Source organism: Rhineura floridana, chromosome 15 (assembly GCF_030035675.1).
Source record: "Rhineura floridana isolate rRhiFlo1 chromosome 15, rRhiFlo1.hap2, whole genome shotgun sequence".
In the NCBI taxonomy this organism is placed as follows: Eukaryota; Metazoa; Chordata; class Lepidosauria; order Squamata; family Rhineuridae; genus Rhineura; species Rhineura floridana.
Window position 1 is genome coordinate 25,708,760 of NC_084494.1, and position 16,503 is coordinate 25,725,262.

The window sequence follows — 16,503 nt, forward strand, 5'->3', positions numbered from 1 at the left end:
TGTGTTTTAGCAGGGGTTTCCATACAAACCTCTTCCTGAATCAGGGAATACTGGGAAAAGGTGCATGCAGTGAACACATGGTTGAACCCTGCCCTCCCACCCATCAGTGTGCAGGCTTCCAGAGAGCAGGTTACAGCCACTTTGCTCTTCCTCCAGTTCCGCTGCTGCTGTTGCAAGTTCAGCCATGGTTTGGTTTAGCATGTCTGCATCTGTGTTGAAATTGCTTTTTAATATGTTTTTAAAGCTTTTTTAAAAAAATTGTAAAAGATATTTTGTTTTAATATGTTTTTAAGGATGCTTTGTTTTGATATATTTTAGTGTGTTTTTATGATATTTTAAAGTGTTTTTAGTGCTTTTGTTTGCCGCTCTGGGCTCCTACTGGGAGGAAGGGTGGGATATAAATCTAATAAAATAAATAAACATGTCCACTGAACCTGGGCTCATGGTTTATCTTGCTTCAGCAGTAGTGTAATAGCAAATTCAGAAGTGCAAGTTCCCTTCATGATAGTCATACTATATCCCTTCACAGCCCCCCCTTCTAAGATTATATAACCTTCTAAGTTACAATACAATGAGCTTTCAGTCTTTTACTTTGTTTAGAGTAGTTTCCCATAGTAATGCATTGCAACGATGAATGCAGATCTCCATACATTGCCTTACGCCTAGAGCTACTATTTTCTGTGCACATACATGGGCAAATGTACTAAGATGCAGTAAGATAAGGAACTTCCTTTACTGAATTTCCCTTCAGCATATTAAGATTTTGAGTACAGTAGGGCCCCACTCATACAGCGGGTCCTCTTCCGGACCCCCACTGTAAAGCGGAAATCACTGTAAAGCGAAACCCATTGACGATAATGGGACGCGTCGCGTGAGAATGACGTCAAAATGGTGCGCAACGGGAAGAAACCGCTGTGAAAACGGAACAAGCGCCTTAATGCGGGGACTTTCCCTAATTGAAAGCCGCCGCATTAGCGAATCACCGTAAAGCGAAGCGCTGTAAAGCGGGGCCCTACTGTAACTGCATTTGGGCAGAGCTTCTGAGTTTTAGAAGGAAACTTACGCATTGAAATTCCTGATCCTAACCTCTGGTGTTAGCTTCACCTCTCTCTCTCTCTCAGGCATATGCATTTGCATTTCACCTTACAATGCACGACACATATATAAAGAACATCATTAAAAGCTGAAACGCTACCACACATATACACTTTCTCTCCCTTCCCCGAAGATATTTTTCTATTTTCCTCCTCCTCCCTTACTCTTGGCCTTGGGCTGGAGCAAAACCACACATCTTCCCCCTCTCCTCCCATTTTTGCTGCTGGGTTGAAAATAAGATCCTGGTTAACAAACAAACAAACAAACTGGAAGCTGTGCAGCAAGACAGAGGACAACAGATGTCCCTAGGAGTCTATAGCATGAAAGGAGAGAGTGTTACCTACTGAGTGACTCACCTCCTTTCATTCTGATTGTCTCCAATCAGCAGGAAAGGACCCTGGAGACATAGGGATCCTGCTGAGACTCTGCTTCCAAAAATGTAAGGGGTCTAGGACCACCACCACCTGGGGACCCTGGACGACTGCACCCCTGTAGCTCCAGCCAAATAATGAGCCTGGGCCTGGATGCCATGCTAAACCAAGCCATAGCTGAGCACACAGCGGCACAAGGATAAGGACTGGTTGAGGAGGGCAGCAGACACAATTTTCTTGTGCATTCACATTAAGCCATGGCCTCCTGTTATGTGGTCTGTGAAAGCTGATGAAATTTTTAAAAATCAATTATTTTTAAACATTTCCCAATTTTGCTTTTCAAATTTGACTTATCACTGTTTTAGTTGAATGTTTTTAAAAATGCTTCATAAAATTTTAACAGTAATATTCTAATCAAGTCTACTCAGGAGTAAGCCCCACTGAGTCAAGCTCAAGGTAAAATCTGTGTAGTCAAGGTAAAGAATCTGTAGCCTCCAAATGTTGCTGGGCTACAACTTCCATCATCCCTGACGATTGGCCATGCTGGCTGGGGCTGATGAGAGCAGGAGTCCGGAAACATCTGAACAGGCAAAGATTCCCTACCTCAGTATACAAGATTTCAGCCTATGCCCCAGGCTACAGTCATATAAATATAATTACCTGAGAGCATGTAACATACTTACTCCCACTGAACTCACTATGGCTTGCTTCTGAGTGAGTAGACGTGTAGGCTTGCACTATAAGTCTAATTTTGCACACTTTAATGATGGTAGTTTAGATTTTAATGTTTTGTTGTGCATTTTAATCATGGCGTATTTTAATTATTCTGTATTATTTTGTATCTTAATGTTGTGCAATTAGTTTTTAAGTTTTTAAAACCACTTAGAAACCATCTGAGCACTAAGCAGTATAAATCATCATCATCGTCATGTTAATTCCAGCCAAGTGGGGAAAAAAACACGGGGTGCAAAGCAAGTCTAGTGAGGGGTGTGGCTTGGGGAGAGGGGGTGTGGCCTGGGAAGAGTTCCAAAGGGGAGTTAGAGAGGCCTGGAGTGTCAAATCTGGCCCTGCTTTAAATACCATAGAAGAGATATTGAAGCATGGAAAGCTGCTGACATGTATCGACTGGACATTATCGAGGAACTGGACAAGTGGGGCTTTTAATGAGGTTGCTCACAGAAGCAGGCCTGTTTGGACCCACCATGATTCTTAGAAGAAGGCCTCTTAGAAGCAGGCCTGTTTAGACTAGGGACAGAAAGAGATGCCAATTTTGGTTCTCTCAGTTTCTCATTTTTTCCAATCTTAAATTCAGTTTTCTACATCTCTGCAGCAATTTGTGAATGTTTTTTTTTTACAAAAATAACTCATGAAAATTTTCCAGCATTTTAATGCTAATTTCTCCCAATAAACACATTGTTTGTAGGGGGTTTTGACTAATGTACACATTTTTACAAGCCACTTCTTGTATTGTTATTTGCATGTTATTGTCATTCACATATTCATTTTTATGCACACTTTCCCCTAATATATGCATTTTTGTAAAAATTGGTTGGTTGATGAACTGCACTGCAAAATTCGAATAAGTGCAGGTTTCGAAGGAGGGTTGTGTTTTGGTTCTATTGTTTTAGAAAGTGTGAATTTGAGAAATTCCGCTTGAAATGAGAACTGAATCAAAATTTTCACCCATCACTAGTTTAGACTCACTATGACTCTTAGAAGCAGACCTCGTAGAAGCAAGCCTGTGTAGACTCACCATGACTTTTCCCCGATAAGCCCAGCTGAGAGTTATCTCCAGGCCATAGACTTGGACCTTGACCAACTTGTTGAGGGACATGGACCAGCCACCGTGGCGGGAGTGCTGGACCAAGACCTGGAAATCCACCAAGTCTTGCCGCTTCTGACTGAGTCCAGCAAACGTGTAGAGACAGGTACCCTGGAAGCTAAAACTCTGGCCATCAAAGCTGTGGTAATGAGAGTAACCGGCGGTGGAGCAGGTGACATAGCTGGTTGGGTAGCAGTTCTGAATGCCATTCACCACCTTGCACTGCTCCCCATCCTTGCAGCTGGCAGGCTGGCATTTCATTTGCTTGCTTTGCGGGTCACAGACACAGCGCCTCGTGCATGTGCGGTCTCCCCAGAACTGCTCGCCGGGGGAGAAGGGCTTCCCTTCAAAGACACACCCGCAGGCTGCCTTTGGGATGCATTTCCCAGCCTCCAACACAAAGCCTTCATTGCACTGGCAAGTTTCCACACAGCCCGAGGAAGAGCAGATGGCAGGAAGCACTTGGTCGTTGCAAGTGGCAGGACATGCAGAGCCGCAGATCTGATACTGGCTGTTCTCAGGGCAGGAGAGAACTGCAAAAAGACAGGGAGGGAGGGAGGGAGGAGGAGAATGACACAATCATCCTTCATACTTTACCTCTTTGTCAGGATTCACTGTCAGAGAAATTCCTCACACAGTGCTCCCTGTGCTAATGGCTAGCCGGCCCTTAGGTAGATTGAGGTGACCTGCCCCAGGCTGCTGATGCTGGTTTTCATGAAAAAGCAGCAAATTGTTTGTTATTTAATATATTATTTAATGTGGGGTGGGGAACCTCAGCCCTGGGGTTAAGTGTGGCCCTCCAGGCCTCTCTATGTGGCCCTCAGGTCTCCCCCCATGTCATGCTTCCCAGGCCACACCTCTTGCTGGCCTTGCCAGTATTTCGTGGTGCCCACAACAGTTTCTTAGATTGCCAAATACGCCTCTGGGCCCTAAAAGATTGGGGGGCCCTGTCGTAAACAATGAATTCTACTCACAGCAACCGGTGAGTTTCCTCCAATCCGAAAGGATCACGCCTTCTCTCTGGCAGGCATCAGCATAGCTCTTCAGTGCTTGGCATAAAATTTCTTGGTGGCCTTCGTAAATGTAGAGATCATAGGCACAGTTTTCCACAAAGATCTCAGGGTCAATGACAGAGTGGCACTGGCTGAATGGGCCGCCCTCCCTTTTGCTGATCCAGCCACAGAAATGTTCCACTTTGTATTTGATGAGCACTTCCAAGGTGACCTTCTTGCATTCTCCATGACAATCATTCCAGCAGAACTTGTCACCATCTTCCACTTTCCAGCTCTGCCCAAACTCCACAGGGCTGGCGGCCAAGGATCCACTTGGGGTCAGGAAGTCATCAGCAGGGTCTCCGTTGTAGTTACCACACAAGCCACAAACGTTCTCAGAGAAGCTGCTGGAAATCTTCACCAAGAGACGGTTGTTCCAGTCATAGGTAATCCTCAGTGAGAAATCGGTCTCAATGGAGACAGAGGTCCCGCTCTGGTAGAGCCACAATTTCCCTTCGTGCAGGGAGATAGGCAGCCGGGAGCGCTGATTATTAACCTGGTACAGAAAACATCATTGTCAGATATGCATTAACCAACATTGTTAGGACAAGAGAAGGGTGGCAAAAGGACAATTACTTTATAGAAAGATGGGCACCTCTCATGATGTACTGGGCCAATAAAGTTCAAGAAAAAGTGGAACCACAAACAGTGCTGGGTATATTGTGATTACTATTCAGCAACACATGACACTGTAATTTAACTGGGGAAAAGAGGTAAAAAGACCTACAAAAGTCTAGATCAAGATTCACCAGTAGGCAAAAAACCCTTGCAGTTTAAGAACGTACCTATAATTAACAGATATTTCTATCAAATTATGTTACCAAATTCTTCCAAGCTACACAGGAAGTGGATTGGACTGTGAAAGACCAACCCAAATTGTGTTTGCATTTTTACAAATGTGTAAGGCAGTACAATATCTCAGAGAGGAGGTCAGGTCTCCTGCTCTCCTGATACATTCACTATAGCTGCCCAATTTCCCTGCTTTTTAAAGTTTAACAGAAATGTCTGGTGCCTGTAGGTACTTTCTTAAACCCAAGGGTTTTTTGCCATTTAGACAATTTCTCTGCTTTTAAATCTGGGAGGTAAGAAATTGGATCCTGTGCAAGTTTGCTGGGAATGCATTGATCATTTGCACACTTATTGAGTCCAATGGGATTTACTCCTCTGCAATCATACTTAGGATGGGTGAAACTGACCACAGGGAAGAAGAAGAAGAGGGAGGGAGGGCTGGAGTGGGCAAGGGAGGAGGAAGAAGAAAGACGGGAGGGGAGAAAGAAGAAAGACGGGAGGGGAGGAAGAAGGGAGGAGGAAGGGAGGGGAGAGGGGAAGGAAAGGAGGGGATGGGAAGAAGAGAGGGGGAAGGAGAGGGGGAAAGCAGGTCTGATCATTTGTGTGCTTATTGAGATCAATAGATTTACTCCCATGCAATCATGCTTAGAATAGGTAAAACTGACCATGGGGGAGAAAAAGAAAGGGTGAGGGGAGAGGGGAAGGAAGGAGGAAGGGAGAGAAGGGGAAGGAGGCAGGGAAGGAGAGGTAGGGTATTGGGAGAGGGAAGGGACGGGAGAGGCAAAGGAAGGGAGACAGAAGGGTCAAGAGGGAGGGAATAATAGGGAGAAGGGAGGGCAGGTTTGATCATTTGTATGCTTTTTGAGTTGATTGGGATTTACTCCTGTACAATCATGCTTAGGATAAGTGAAACTGACCTGGGGAGGTGCAGTCAGAGAGGGGGGAAAGAAGGGGATGAAGGGGAGGGGGAGGGGGAAGGGGAGTTTGGGTGGGTGGGCACTGACAGAGGGGAAACCCCTTTCCTTTCCAAAAGGAAAACATTGTGAACAGTATCATTCTTTTTCAGGGTTTCCCCCACCTTTTTATTCTACAGCAGGCACATGTAGTCTCCCATCCAAATTTAAACCAAAACTGCCCCAGGCCACATCCACATCAGACCTTTATTCCACTTTAGACAGTTATGGCTCCCCCCAAAGAATCCTGAGAAGTGTAGCTTGTGAAGGGTGCTGAGAACTGCTAGGAGACTCCCTATTCCCCTCACAGAGATACAGTCCCCAGAAGAGGGGTTGACTGTTAAACTACTATAGCCACTGGAGCTCTGTCAGGGGAATAGGAGTCTCCTACCAACTCTCAGCTCACTTCACAAACTACACTTCCCAGGATTCTTTGGGGGAAGCCATGACTATCTAAAGTGGAATTCACTAGTAGGCAAAAAACCCTGGTGGTTTAAGAACATACCTATAGACCACAGATATTTCTATCAAACTTTAAAAAGCAGGGAAATTGGGTAGCTATAGTGAATGCACCAGGGGAGCAGGAGACCTGACTTCCTCTCTGAGATATTGTACTGCCCTACAAATTTGTCAAAATGCAAGCACAATTTGGGTTGGTCTTTCATAGTCCAATCCACTTCCCTGTGTAGCTTGGAATAATTTGGTAACGCGACTCCAATGTTAAATTTCTTTAATTAAAAATCAGCCAGGCATATTTTTAACTTTTAAACTGCTGAAGATGAAGGTCAGAGTATGGGGCAAGGTCAGTAATAGAATTACAGGTACTCTGTGAACTTGACTGGTTTTTAATTAATTTGAACAAATTATGAGAACACTGAGAGAAGAAAGTCCAACAGGGGTCTGGATTTTTTCCCTCTTGTTTTATACTTTGAACTCTCAATTCTCTCTGACTGTTTTGTGAATCGCCATGAAAACTTAGAGGGTTGTTAAGCAAACATTTCTGAGTTCAGGACTATAAGTTTTGTATGGTTTTGTTTTGAAATGAACTTATGGGAGGCATCAGAATGGCATGGGGGTATTTTCAGTTTAATATTGCAGAATGCAAAAAGTCCATGCTGGCTATAGCATACAGCCACTCTTGTGGCTGTATAATATAGATTTATGTGATGAATTGTTGGTGGATTTATTAGTTTCTTTGTTTGCAGGTCAGCACCATTCATTATGTTTTTGCTTTTCTTTTATCTTTAATGATGTGGATTCCAATTCTGCTTGTGAGGATGTATGATACCTGTTTATTTTTATTTTGATGATGGATAATTTTTCGTATGTATTTTTGTGTAAAAATTAATTAATTAAAAATTACAATGGATGCCCCATTTATACAATGGACTGTTCACAGGAGGACAGAGTTGGGCGATGGCCCAGAGGCCATTGGTCCAACCACCTACTTAGCATAGCACCCAATCTATGCAATCCAGATGTGCGTGTGCCGCAATAAGAGATTTAAAGCAGAACTACACATGCACATTCAGAAATGTCAGGAGACCCAGTCCCCCCCCTCCTGCACTTCAGAATGCAGATAGGGGAATTCTGAGTCCAAAGAATTTCTGAAATAGAGGAGCACTCAACTATGCAATTCCTTCTCTTCCTAGAAACAGAGGAAGCTGCTTTATACTGAACCAGACTATTGGTCCATCTAGCTCAGTACTGACTACACCGACTGGCAACTGCTCTCCAGGCTTTCAGGCAAGGAATTCTCCCAGCTCTACCTGGAGATGCCGGGGATTGAACCTGGGACCTTTTGCAGGCAGAGCAGATGCTCTACCACTGAGCTACAGCCCTTTTCTAGTGGCATCACATGAGAATGAGAGATAATCGGAAAATAGGAAGTTGCCTTATACAAGGTCAGACTATTTGCCCATCCAGCCCAGTGTTGCCTCTGTCTGGCAGAAGCTCCCTGGGCCGGTCTTCCCCAACCTGGTGGCCTCCATCTGTTTTGGACCACAGCTCCAGCCAGCATCCAGCCAGCCAATGGTCATGGTTGGAGTTGCAGTCCACTAGCATCTAGAGGATACCAAGTTGGGGAAGTCTGGTTTGGAGTCCCATTCCAAGGCCTTTACTTACTACCTGATTCTTCTAACTGGAGATGCTGGGGATTGAACCTGGGACCTTATGCAAGGCAAGCATGCACTCTACCTCTGAGCTATGAGCTCTCTTGCATACAAGCCAGTCTTATACCATGGGGCAAATGGAATAATCTGATAATACTTGAAATGGTGACAATAGGAGTCAATGACAATGCAAACCATATGTGTTTACATGGTGAGTCAGCGCCTGCAATTGGGAAGGAATGGGATAAAGGTACTTAATTGTACATGACATTACGTCATCATGAACCTTAGGAGAGGATTTCAAATATTTGCCCCAAACAAACAAAGTTTTCAGTAGGGCTGCCAACAAAATGAAAGGGTGGACCTTGGCAGATACTAAATATTAACTTGGAAACATGAATATAATTAAGACTCAGCTCTGATATGAACTCAGGTCTCTTGGGCCCAAGTCCAATGCTCAAAGCAAAGGGTGCAGAGAAGGTACACAGGGATCTTCTAGTAGATCTCTGGGTTATTTGCAGAAGATCAGCAAGATGTTCTGACTCTGCAAGTCTGGAGAGGCTGTGTTTCCACTGATAGCTCACATCTTCTCCAAAGGCCTGATCTAGCAATGCTCAATAAATTTGTCTGGTCCACATTTTGAAGCAAACCAACCTGATTTGCAAGCCCACAGACTAATATGCAGATCAGAACTTATCTGTCAGTGTTTGCACTACTTTAAAATTTGCGATACAGTTGTCAGCTCAAAAAAAATGTACCAAAGTGTATATGAAAATATGATGGGGTTTTTTCCAGTTATAATGCATAGAAAAATGAATGTGGAACACAATTATTCTTACCCTGACTAGGCCATACTCCTTTCTGGCCACACTTATATCATATCCATAGACCTGGACCATCACCAATCCAACAAAGGACACACTCTGCCTCCCTTGGTTCTCATTTTTGGCTGTTATGTGGAAGGCTGGGAGGGTCGTGTCTGACCTGCAGGTCTTGGCCAGGGTATAGGTGCAGGTGCCCATGAAGTTGTATTTCCGCTTGTCAAAAGTATGGTAATGGGGATCACCTAGTGACCAGCAGGTAGCAGTTGACTGTGCCAAACACACTGGTTGGCCGTTCATGATCTGGCAAGTCTCCTTCTTCCGGCACTGAGTGGAACTGCAGGATGGTTGAGGGGCAGGTTGAGAGGCTGGCAAGAAAAGGCAAGGGGGTTAGTGTAACAGTGGAGAGGAGAGGAATGGAATGGGGCAGAAAGGGAGAGAGAAGAGATGGTAGAGATGGCCTTACAGGATGGATGGATGGATGGATGGATGGATGGATGGATGGATGGATGGATGGATGGATGGATGGATGGATGGATGGATGGATGGATGGATGGATGGATGGATGGATGGATGGATGGATGGATGGAATGAACAGTCTTTTTTTCTTTATGGCCCAACTCATTCTACAAATTAAATGATACAGTTATGATTACAATAATTAATTAAACCATCCTCATATTTTCAGACCTTGATCATATACAACCACCAGGAGAGATAAAAAGGTGGGCCCATGCCACTGATCCTGGTCCCCAACCTTTTTGCGTACTGCTAGGTCCATCCCCTAGATGTACACATTCTCACCACCTCATCTGCAAGGGGACACCTACTTACATGTGGGCTCCTCCTGGGAGGAAGGGCGGGATATAAATCTAAATAATAATAATAATAATAATAATAATGGAGATTCTTGTACTAAGGCTAATGGGGTGCAGCCATCCCAAATAAAATGTGTAGCACTTAAAAAAAATACCCCAAAAATCTCAAAGCCACACACATTTAATATTTCTATTTGAACTTAAGAGAGCCTTCTGGCTAAGAAGCTCCTGTAGTCATTTCTGTCAATCTCTTGTTCTTTGGCCAATCAACTCTCTGCACCACTCAGCCAATCCTAATCCAGAAGTATTGCTATGAACCTCCCATGTGTCTCCAGGCAGAAAACCATGTGAAATCTGTACATTACTATGACTGTGAGCTAATCAGCCTGATTGTGCAGATTGCCATTCTCTCCTGTTATCATGAGGGCAATCCAGGAAGACTACATGAGGTGGGGGGGAGCTGCTTCTAGATGAATCAGCATAAGGCAGGTCCTATGTTCCTATGTCCCCAAGAACAGGAGGCTATCTTTCCATCTGACCCTTCCTCTGAGAAGACAAGTGCAATCCTGGGAAATAGCTAGGTTAGGCTGAGTATAATTTGGCCAAGCTCACTCAATGAGATTCATGCCTGTCGAACAATTCAAACCCTGCTACACTGATTTCACTCTAGTCTCTGGGAATTCAGCACCTTGATCTCCCACCTTAACGAGCCCATTACTCACTGCTTTGGCAGAGTGCCGCTGCACCATAGGCATTCCTATCGGCAACACCAAAACTTAGCAAGCCAAAGGGGATGCTGGGATGTGCCATGGAATGGGTACTTCCTCCCTTTCCCAGGCTGTACTCGCTCCAGGAGTATTCTGTTCCTGGAATCTGTCTCCAAGAGGCACCACTCAATGAGCGCCCATCCATGGTGATCCCAGCCACAGCAGCAGTCTTCATGATGATGAACACATAGTTTTCAAATCCCACCTGGCCCCCAAGAGAGTAGGATGTACAGTATCTGAACACGTCAGGGATGGTAAGGAAGAAAGGGTCAAAAGTCAGGCCAGAATGGGTACCGCCAGTGCTGAAGAAGAAGACCTGGATGCCAACATTGGCTGTGATGTAGATGGGGCCTGAACTTGTGACTTTCAGTTTAAGCTCCTGCCCAGCCACAAGGTTGTAGTTTGTATGGATCCCACCAGAGACACAGGTGACTGTGGTGGTCTGGGAGGCAATGATATACACAAGGTCATACTTCATCTGGAAGGACAGCGGGAGGAGAAAGAAGGCCCGACCCCAGCTAGACACTGGCAGGAGCTGCTCCACAACATGGTTACAGTTGGTGTTCATATTGGCACAGGTATGCCCACTCAGCACCGCCACCGGTTGTGTCGATTTAACAAGAGTGCCAGAAAGATCTTGCCGGCTTTGTAGCTGGATGGCTTCATAGGGAGAAAGGATGACATTCAGCTTGCTGCCTGCTGGATAGATGCGTTCCTGGAATCTCACACTGCCCTTGAGGTGGATCTCCACCGCAGTGCGATCCCGCTATGCAATGACAGAGAACTCCTTGTATGACTTGGACAACTCCCCAGGAGGTGTGAAGATGTAATACTCCACACCTAGACTATGGATCGGGTACACCACAGTGGTGTCAGCTGTATTCTTCTTTGAGCTGAGGGCCAACACAGGGATGTCTTGGTTAGCAGTCACCAAGACAGTGTTGCAGAATTTAGTGGTGCCGCCCATCTCTGCAAAAGCTGGTATCTTCACTGACATGGTCTGGCCCTGGGGGAGGGAGAATTTGCTCTGGAATTTAGATTTGTAGACTGAGACGGTGATGGTGGTAGAGGGTGAGTAGCTGGAGATGAAGAGCTGGAATTGAGCTTCAGGGTAGTCCAACTTGTGATTTTGCAGGAAGGTGGTGATGAATTCTCGGCCTGTGGGCTTTACGGCCTGGAGGCCTGGAAGGAATGGAAGAAGCAGGAAATCAGTGCTGGTGGGTGGGGTTCAGTGTATGTATATTCTCTTGCAAGGGGAACCTGAAAATGCCTTGCTTAATAAGGCTGCTAAAGACAGGTAAGGTCTGGAGAATCTTGAATCATATATTAGAATTAGAAGGGCTCTTGGAGGTCATCTAGCTGAACTTCCTGATCAATACAGAAACTGGGATGGAACTATATGATTTATTCATTTATTAATTTTATTAAATGTATATCCAGCCCTTCCTCCCAAAGGGAGCCCAGAGTGGCAAACAGATGACAAAGCATTACAGCATCCCTGCCAGTTGACCACTCAGTCTCCAGCACCTTAAGCCCATACTTATACCATTGTGAAAATATAGGGTTGCATCCAATGTTGGCTGATGCCCATTGAAACTGATCGGGCAGAAGGCAGAGAGGCCAACAGTAGGTGGAACCAGAGACAATGAGGTAAAGCCATCTACCTCTAGTTTTGCCCCCCTCCTCCTCCCTGATGAGTTCTACAAGGGTGACACTGAGACCAAGGAGGAGGAAGCTGACACAGTGGAACCACCCTGAACCTGTTACAAGTGAGGTAGGAGAGTGGAGGATGGCTGAGGGCACACTGAGGATGGCGATGCAGTGCCCCCTTTCCCCTCCACTGGTTCTATTCAATGCTAGTCAAACATTCAAATTATTATTTGCACCACTGGGTATGATTGCATGAATTGGGCTTTTGAAGAACTGAGTTCCCAGGGTCGTGGTATGATGGCTCTGGTGGAAGAAAGGAATCTCTAATGGGAGACACAAGGAAGAGGGGGTACTGGATAGGGATGGAAAGATCTGTCAATTTCGATTCAGTTTCTCACTTTTCCAGTCTTAAATTCAGTTCTCCACATTGCTGCAGCAATTTGCATTTTTTTTAAAAAAAAAATCCTCATGAAAATTCTCCAGCATTTTGGTGTGAATGTCTCCATTTTGTAGGCAGTTTTGACTAATGTACACATTTTTGCAAGCAATTTATTGTCATATAATGCATTTTTGTATGTTATACTTGCTCATATATTCATTTTTGTGCACACTTTCCCCTAACATATGCATTTTTGTAAACGTTGTTTGGTTGCCGAACTGCATTGCAAAATTCAAATAAGTGCAAATTTTGGAGGATTGCTGTGTTTCAGTTCTCATACTGTTTCAGAATATTCAGCTTGAAATGTGAACTGAATCAGATTACTCTCCCATCCCTAGTATTGGATGAATGCCTGAGCATTATGTTAGCGTCTATAGCATCCCCTCTAAATGTTTGGCAGAGGGGGAAATCAATATTTTTGTTTTATTTCAATTGAACAAGGGCTTCATGGATCCTGCTGGAACCAGGGGGCTGCTTTGCCAATGCATTCCCCCAGAGGATGTGCTGGCAAAGCAGCACCCAGCCAGACTGCACTCTCCACTTACCAGGTGATGAACAGGTGGTTCAATCCTGCTGGCTGCAGGGGTCTACTTTGCCAGCACATTCCCCATAGGGAGCATGCTTGTGCAACGGCACCCAGCAGGATTGAACCCCGCCCATCAACTGGCATTACCCAGTGATGTCAGCTGATGGACAGGTGGGCATTGTTTATGGAAAATGACCCTCAGGCCAAGATTGGCCCAAAGGCCAGATATTCCCCACTCCTGATCTAGTCCATCATGAACCCTGACTTGCAGCAGCCCACTAATGACTCAGGTAGGTTTAGAGTTTATTCTCTCACAGCAGTGTGACTCTTTTCAGTGGGGATGTCCAGAACTGAACCTGGGATCTTGCCTGCATGCAGAGCACAAGCCAACCTCTTTAGCCTCAAATTCATCCCATATAATTCAAACAAGTAGAATTCAGTCCGTATCATTAAAAGGATGTTCATCCTGGTATGCCGAAGACACAGAACTTTTGAATAGCAAGGACAGACCTAGCCTTCTCCATGCCTGCCTTCTGCAATCCCTAAGCATGCCCCACTGTTGACACAACCACCCCACAACCAAGGCCTGCACCCCTGTCAGTTCACCTAATTTCTGGCAAACCTCATCAGAGGCATGAGTGTGTTTACTTGTAGACCTCCTCAACTATATGACTCCATATCTATTTGCTACCCATTATAATCTGGTCACAAGGCTGGACTGCAGGTTCCTCATCCAATGCTATTTGTAGACCTTAGTCCATGGACAAGTTCTACTCACCACCTAGCAGGGCCAGCCCCACGACAATCGGCAGCAGCATCCTTGTCCCCATGGCTGCAAAACAAGAAGAAAAGAAAGAAAAATGATGACCAGGGATGATACTTTGAGAGCCCTAGTGGTGAACCTCATGGACAAGTTCAGAGGATAAAGGCCAAACTAGAGCCAATGTTAAATGTGTGAATTACGGTTGGGATCCGTTAGCTGGTGCCGCTTCAAAAGTATTCTGATCTAACAGGCAATATTAATTTGAGTTTGTTCTTTGTCCACTTTCTCCTACTTTTACTGGTCCAATCTTTCCCCTCTCCAAAAATATTGATATTAATATTTATATTTTCTTTGAAAATGTTGATATTTTGAAAGGATATATTGACCAATGAAAATACCAATATTTTGAAAGAAACAAAATATTAATATCTTGAAAGAAAATATTGATATTATGGGAAATATTATTTTGGAAAATATCAATCTTTTGAAAGAAAATATTGATAATTTGAAACAAAATATCAATAGTTTGAAAGAAAATATTGATCATTGGACAGAAGATGATATTGGAAAGGAAAGCATTTTTGCCGCCGCCACGTTCTTCACTGTGACTGAGGCTGGTCAGTTTTCACGTTAGCAAGCAAGCAGAGACTGGCTGGGGAGGAAAGCAGCTTTCCGTGTCCGCCCACCTCCTCCTAGAGTCAACGTGGTTGAGACTTATTTTTTATTTTTTATTTATTTAGACTATTTCTATACCTCTTAATATATAAAAATATCTCTAAACGGTGTACAAAAAACCCACAAGAAGTATTATAAAAAGTATGCAATAAAGCCATAATACAAATAACTCATACTTAATACAAATTATTAACAAGTAAATATACCAACACAGCAAATTCCATCACACTTTCCTACTTGGCTTTTTTCCTCCTGTTTGGAATTTGGATTATTGGAGTGGTGGGGGTGGCAGAGAGAGAGAAAGAGAGAGTTGTAATGCTGTGAGTAAAAACAGTACAAGAGCAGTCTATTCAAGGGAATATTCGAGGGGGGGGCATGGTGTTGGAGGAAAGCCACTGAAGTCTGGAGCAAGCTCCACAAAAATGGAGAATATACAGACCACTGAAAAATCTGGTGCTAACTCTCTTCTCACCAATCCCTAGTGTGGACGTATTCATTGCACTTTCAAAATAATGGCACTGACATGGGATTGCAACCAGGAGCCTGGCACACATGCTGTGGGCCTGGCAATCATCTCCCTCCTTGTGAAGCTGCAATTTGCCACAGCAGGCAAGCTGTCAATGGTGCCAATGGGAGGTTCTCTCCTAGAGAAAACAGCAACTATGAGTGCGACTTTGAGAGACATTTTTGCCAGGATCACAGTGCAATGGAAAGAGTTAATTATCCCCCCATGTCTGCCATAATACTAATTGTGACCCCCCCCATTGTTGTTTAAAAAGAGACACATTTAAATACATTCATGCATTTCATATCATGTTTCGTTTAGGCCCTGCCAGTATAGCGGACACAACAGTCCCTACGCAGGCCAGCCTTTGCCTTGCGTGTGGCTTCATGTCTATTGAGTCAAGTTGCAAAGAGACAGCGCCATGCAGGAGTTTATATAGACCCAATTCTATGCCATAGCCTGGCTCACAGGTCTTCCTGTTTGGCCATATCACAAACCCAGTCAAGCACTATTAATCTATTTGCACTTTTTGCACGTTATCCACATGAAGTGTGTTCAGAGGCTGTTTTAGCCCAATAGCGCCAAAGCTAAGTCCAAAAGAAATCTCAGGTCCGGCTACCAGCTGCCTATTGCAGGTGGAACTGGGAAGCATGTGAATGTTTGTAAATCATCTGGGAGACACTGGTTGTGTTGGCACATAAGGCTACACAGTGGTTTAACATTACAAGAGCAAGCACAGCACACCTCTAGCTTACACACACCCCTTTCTCCTCCTCCTCTAGTACAGCCACAAGAAGGAGTTCAGAAGTTTTAGCCTTTGTTTTAGACTAACCATGGCCTGCTGTGGCATCGAAACCTGAACAAAATGCAGTTAGCTTTAACAATTGTTAGTTGAAACTAGCCAACTTCAGACTCCAAAGCTGGTTGTTTTCACTAATCATTCAGATTAATCGCAGTTTAGGGTGCAGACATAATGTTAAACTGTGGTTAGTCTAAAACAGAAGTGGAAGCTTTCGGACTCCTCCTTGTGGCTTCACTGAAGGAAGAAGAGGGGAAGGGGAATGTGTGTGCCCAAGGCTTGCTGTGGCTCGTGGTAATAATGGTTTAGTGTTATGCTCAGATGGAGAAGGCAAGGCTTTATGACAGACTTTCCCAACCAGTGTGCCTCCAGATGTTGTTGGACCACAACTCCCATCTTTCCTGACCATTGGCAATGCTGGCTGAGGGTGATGGGAGTTGTGGTCCAACAACATCTGGAGGCACACTGGTTGGGAAATTCTGCTCTGTGATGTCAGTGGGACTACGTATGTGTAAATTTTACATAGTTGCATCTTAATGGCAAAAAG

At 44.5% G+C, this 16,503-nt stretch overlaps 1 protein-coding gene across 1 annotated transcript in view; it reads right to left on the bottom strand.

The window, feature by feature from the left end:
* Positions 1–14,037, bottom strand: part of LOC133370841 (IgGFc-binding protein-like) — a 38,723-nt gene extending 24,686 nt beyond the window's left edge. The window contains 5 exon segments of the mRNA XM_061597718.1: positions 3,220–3,821; positions 4,263–4,836; positions 9,033–9,382; positions 10,555–11,781; positions 13,993–14,037. Of these exon segments, the coding sequence (XP_061453702.1) occupies positions 3,220–3,821; positions 4,263–4,836; positions 9,033–9,382; positions 10,555–11,781; positions 13,993–14,032 (2,793 nt within the window). The 5' untranslated portion in view covers positions 14,033–14,037.
* Positions 14,038–16,503: the final 2,466 nt, after the last annotated feature.